A 5,931-nucleotide genomic window follows, 5' to 3' on the forward strand; every position below is an offset into this window, starting at 1 on the left:
CGACCCACGCACCGGGGTCTACCGAGACGCGACCCACGCACCGGGGTCTACCGAGACGCGACCCACGCACCGGGGTCTACCGAGACGCGACCCACGCACCGGGGTCTACCGAGACGCGACCCACGCACCGGGGTCTACCGAGACGCGACCCACGCACCGGGGTCTACCGAGACACGCTCCACGCCCCGGGGTCTACTGGGACCTGCAGTACTTCTATCTGGAGTGGCCAGGATGCTCCAGCATATCCACAATAAGATCTGGGGGATGTAGAAGAAAGCGTTTACACCAGAGGTGGATTGTAAGGCAAGGGAGGCTTCAACAGCTCTAACACTAGTAAGACATTTGTGCCTGGAGGTGGGCTTTAATGTTTTGCAATGTACAGTTCAGCCCACAAGCAAGGACTACCTTCACAGGTTCTTCCACTGCAGAGAAAGGGGCTGGGTGCTTAAACATACGCAGCATATCTGTACGGGTATAGACATGGGCTGGGCTGGGGCGGAGTCGAGCTGTGAGATCAAGCATCCCTAACATCCCTTAAGGTGTGTAGGTTCTATGCAGCTTGTCATGCAGCGAGCACATACGGGTGGCTACCCGAAGCTCCAGGGAGACCCCTCAAGGCAGCGTAGCCACCCCATAAGAGAACGTGTAGTGAGCAACATTTGACAGTAGATTTTCTGCAGCATGGCACGACCTGGAAAGAAAGACTAAGCAAGTAAGTGTGGCCAACAAAGAATGGTTTAGGGGTTTAAAGCAGAACTATGAGGGGGGGGGGAGGGGGGGATTTGCACGGTTTTCCATGTGACCATAGAACATCTGCAGATAATCTATAGGTGTATAGCCAAAGTACAAAGCACAGATTCGACCCCCTCCCCTGCATCCCAAAATGCAATTTAGGCTCCTCAGTGACACACCGATTGGAGTGTTCCTTAGAAAGATGAAGCAGAATACATAAATGACACATTACCTGTCAGAGCCGCGCTGTGCTTGAGAGCCGCTGGGCACCGTGCTGTGGAACTTCTCCTGCCGCGGCGGCTGAAGATCTCTCCCAGAATCCTCTTTGCTCTGGCTCTTCAGGGGTGGCATAGTGCTATTGAAGATGATGGCCTCTGAGGCTTTCAAGCTGTTGGATCCTGAACAGATGAAGTCATTGTATTACTATCGGATATCAGGTTTGTGTTCCAGCAGCAGTGTCAGGGTCAGCTAGAAGGTCTGAATGTGATTCACTTTGATTACTATCAGCCCAGAATTACAGCCGGCTGCACTTCTATCCACAGACAGCACAAGATGAAAATGTGAAAACAGTCCCAGAAATGTTCCCGATGTCCAACTTATCCTTAAAGTGATATTAAAGCCTAACTTTTTATTTTAATTTCTCCTTTAAAAGGAGAACTATGGGGTCAGTGTTTTTCCCCATAGTTCTCCTTAGGGTAACGGGAGGACACAAACTAGCGTCCTCCCGCCACCCTAGGCTCAGTATATAGGGAGCTACAGCTGGCGGTATACTGAGATGCCGGAACGGATCCCGACATCTATGTCGAGATCCGCCCAGCTGCGTGACTGACAGCTGGCTCTGCCTATCTAGAGGAAGAGCCAGCTGTACCCGCCCCTCCCCCGTCCGTTCCGCCAGTCAACGCTGGAGGATCGGAGCGGGGAGGGGGAATCCAGCCCCTCCCCTGTCACGTGACAGGATCGAGAAGTGAGCGAACGCCGGTATGTGTTCGCTCACCTCCCGATCTACTGAGCCGACCTGTGACAGTCTCATTGTCACAGGACGGCTAGAACTATGAGGTGAGTGAAAAGCACCCCCCCTCATAGTTCTCCTTTAAAGCTCAATATGAACCCAGGACTTAAAGTGACATTGCAGTCTAACCCCCCCCATGCTGGTGTATATGATGCCTCTTGATCCGATCATCTTCCTTCTAGTAGTTTTCAGCAGTCCCTCCAGCGCTGGTGCCGGTCTCTGATCCAGTGCTGTCTTCTTTGTCCCACGGAGTCTGTGCGGGTGAACGCTGCCGGATTGCCTGCATTGACTTACCATGTGTCTCTCCTCGTCAGGACTACCGCCCACCACTGCTGTGATTGGGAGGATATTGGGACCTATAGGCCCAATGCATGCCTCTTTAGTGACATGCAGGTCCGAGGTCCAAGACCGTCACATACTCTGCAGTCACTGGGTAGGACTTCAGCAGGAGTGAGTGGGCATTACAGAGCAGGAGTCCTGCGACCTGTCAGTCAAGGTATGATGTCATGGTGGGCAGGGCAGACCAGGAGTTAGGAAGTGAGCCTGGGCAGAGTGAGAGTCTGAGATCTCCGGGTCCTCCCACAAATGGCAGTGTAATTACGTCGCCGCTGGCGAATAGACTACAACGAGGGACTACTAGATGGGTGGCCAGGGGAGGGAGAAGCCACAGTGGCCACTCATGTTCTATATTCCATGCACAGGGAGCCAGACCGCGGTGACTGATCAGCTAACACGGACTATGGCGGAGGATGAGGACGCCGAGTCTCACTTTAGAATACAAACACCACTCCGAAGTACTGACCTGGAGTGACGGCACGTAGTTTATCCAGCACGCCCTGCAACCTGCAAAACAAGAAGAGCCGCAGATAAGCAATGAACAGAACTGTGCTGAGAGAAATACAGAAGCCACTGATGACCTATGTCAGTACTGGCTGTAAAGGTAATCCGCTGGCTTCAATGTGATCCGAGATTCTGCAAATGTACGCAGATCACGTCGTTTGGTTCCGACTGCATTGCTGAATGATAGTTCCAGGCCAGAGACTCAAAGTACTACAGCCAGCAAATCAGCATTTTCAGGACAGCAATAGCAGTCGTCATATTCCTCTTACAGGGAATAGTCGGTAAAACTCTGAACATCTGCGTGGCCGTGCTGCGAATATCTGCAACTGCGAAACATTTCTGTACCTGCCGATAACTGAACCAAGAATGCGTCCCGACGCCTCATTGGCTGCATACTTCTTCCAGGTCAGAGACTCACCGAGCTTGAAGGAAGGATAAGAATGACAGCACCGGAGCCTGCGGCCTGAAAATAGTCCGGAATGGCAGCTCCAATACCATCACATTGCTGAATGCCAACACTCCTATACACTGACACCCTATGAATACACTCCTATACACTGACACCCTATGAATACACTCCTATACACTGACACCCTATGAATACACTCCTATACACTGACACCCTATGAATACACTCCTATACACTGACACCCTATGAATACACTCCTATACACTGACATCCTATGAATACACTCCTATACACTGACACCCTATGAATACACTCCTATACACTGACACCCTATGAATACACTCCTATACACTGACACCCTATGAATACACTCCTATACACTGACACCCTATGAATACACTCCTATACACTGACACCCTATGAATACACTCCTATACACTGACACCCTATGAATACACTCCTATACACTGACACCCTATGAATACACTCCTATACACTGACACCCTATGAATACACTCCTATACACTGACACCCTATGAATACACTCCTATACACTGACACCCTATGAATACACTCCTATACACTGACACCCTATGAATACACTCCTATACACTGACACCCTATGAATACACTCCTATACACTGACACCCTATGAATACACTCCTATACACTGGCAGTACTTCAAGCCGTCCTCCCGACTCTGCACAAAGAGGAGAACAATAAGCTACCGGCTGAAAACGTCTTACTCACCGCCAGTGAGCAATACTCTACCCCAGGGGTCCGCCAGTGAGCAATACTCTACCCCAGGGGTCCGCTACCAAGGACAAGTGCTATAGCCACCAAGACATATATAGCCACCATGGCTCCCCGCTATAGCCATCAAGTCATCCATAAACACCAGGACCCCCTGGTTGGTAGAACCAGCAAGCCCCCTATGATGCCACCAAGACCCATAGCATGCGGGACAGAGACACATATAGAAGGTGTTACCATGTGGTAAAGCGCAAGGTGTTACTCCCAAGGAAGAGCGACAAGTCATCCGTCATCTGCTCCTGACTCTTCTTATTGGCCACCATCACCATGATGTAATCCGGGAGCTCCTCATCTGGTGGGAGGAAGAAGAACAGAAAGAAATATTAGCACGGCGGCTAGATGGTTAACACTCGGGATTTGCAGCACCGAGGTGCCAAGTGTGAGTTTCCGCCGGTGACACTTCCTGTAGAGTGTACGTTCCTCCCACAATCTGCAATCATGGCCTTACAATGACTGATTTTCAGACATAGAATGATGGAGGAGCTCTCCTGCTACAGGAGATGATCAGAGACTACGGGCATGCTACAGGAGATGGTCAGATACTACGGGCATGCTACAGGAGATGGTCAGAGACTACGGGCATGCTACAGGAGATGGTCAGAGAATACAGGCATGCTACAGGAGATGGTCAGAGACTATGAGGCTGCTACAGGAGATGGTCAGAGACTATGAGGCTGCTACATGAGATGGTCAGAGACTATGAGGCTGCTACAGGAGATGGTCAGAGACTATGAGGCTGCTACAGGAGATGGTCAGAGACTATGAGGCTGCTACAGGGGATGGTCAGAGACTATGAGGCTGCTACAGGGGATGGTCAGAGACTACTGGAGGGCAATAGAGAAACACAGCTGTGGTGGCCCTCGGGTGCAGGTTGGACTCCATGGCTCTGATCCACGGCACGCGGCTCTCACACAACAACAATTCTTCTTCTCTATTATTGGAACAATCTACCCGCTTGTTATTCTGAGCGGCTCAGCCCACTGAGGGTGCGAGTGAGGGGAATAGAGGTCAGCTCCTGCGTGACACAGACCGATATATACCAAGGAAAGACTCACCCACATACGCTCCCAGCTCCTGCAGCTTCCCCTTTATGGCCGTCTGTAAGGAAGAGAGGAATGAATGAGAAGGGGCCGATATATATATATACACTTCATGTACAATGCACCGCCGGCACAGAGCGCAGACCAGACTCACCTCCACTGACCCCATAAAGAGGTATCCGCGTGCCCCCCGACGTCCCTCCCCAACGTCCCACTTCTAGGGACACTTCCAGGGAGAAGTCCTCTCAGGTGGCACATATGGGAAAGTAAAAGGAACATTTCCTGTAATTGGGGTCAGTCAAGGAAGTTTCATGAAGGGTCAGATATAAGTACAGGGTCAGTTCCTCTGGGGGAGGGGGTCACATGTGAGCACCAGAGACAGTCCCTCCTATACAATCACACAGGGCCATTTAAAGAACCATACCCCTCCCACAGACAAAGGTGTAGGGATATTCGGTCACACACCCGTATCTTGCGGCTGATCTCGGTCCCGATCTCCATGGCTCTCCCGGTCAGCAGGGCCCGGTGTACGGATCAACTGCAGCTTCGATCTCAGCGGTCACGTGATAGCGACACCCGGCGCAGCGGAGGACCAACTGCAGTCTGGCAAATCCCGCCCACGGCCCCGCCCAGCCACCCAATCCTTAATCGCAGACGCGACTTCCACAGACCGGTAGCTTGTCAATCACTGTGCCTGATCCCGCCTTACTGAAGAACACGTGACCAGCAGCTGCAAGTCACATGACCAAAAGATGACACCACTACTCATAGTCTGCAAGATAACCGGGTTCTGGTGTCACTGACTGCACTGCTTTCAGCCTATTCATTAAACTGAGAATGAGCTTGAGGCCTGTGCCTACTGTTTGTTGCCTAATTACCGCCATCTCCTTTCCCCTGTGCCTGAAACATGTTAGGATGCCATCACTGTGCAGTGCAATTGAACCTGACTTGTTCACATTGTGGAACTGCGCTGGAGTCACGGCTGCACATAGGACTTCCTCCTAATATCTACAGACATCCGGAGTCTGGTTTCTGCTGTGGCTGGGGCGGCTCTGCTCACATATTGATAATGAGCATGCCGGGGTTTG

General features: G+C 51.5%; 1 protein-coding gene across 1 annotated transcript in view; it reads right to left on the bottom strand.

Annotated features, from left to right (window-relative positions):
• The window catches only part of ZC3H14 (zinc finger CCCH-type containing 14), a 22,464-nt gene extending 17,045 nt beyond the window's left edge, over nt 1-5,419 (bottom strand). Inside the window, 5 exon segments of the mRNA XM_018563352.1 lie at nt 960-1,130; nt 2,544-2,584; nt 3,981-4,095; nt 4,859-4,901; nt 5,309-5,419. Coding sequence (XP_018418854.1) covers nt 960-1,130; nt 2,544-2,584; nt 3,981-4,095; nt 4,859-4,901; nt 5,309-5,344 — 406 coding nt within the window. The 5' untranslated portion in view covers nt 5,345-5,419.
• Between the last annotated feature and the right edge of the window lie 512 nt (nt 5,420-5,931).

The sequence above is a fragment of the Nanorana parkeri genome, unplaced genomic scaffold (genome assembly GCF_000935625.1).
Source record: "Nanorana parkeri isolate BGI_ZX_2015 unplaced genomic scaffold, ASM93562v1 scaffold658, whole genome shotgun sequence".
Lineage (NCBI taxonomy): Eukaryota > Metazoa > Chordata > Amphibia > Anura > Dicroglossidae > Nanorana > Nanorana parkeri.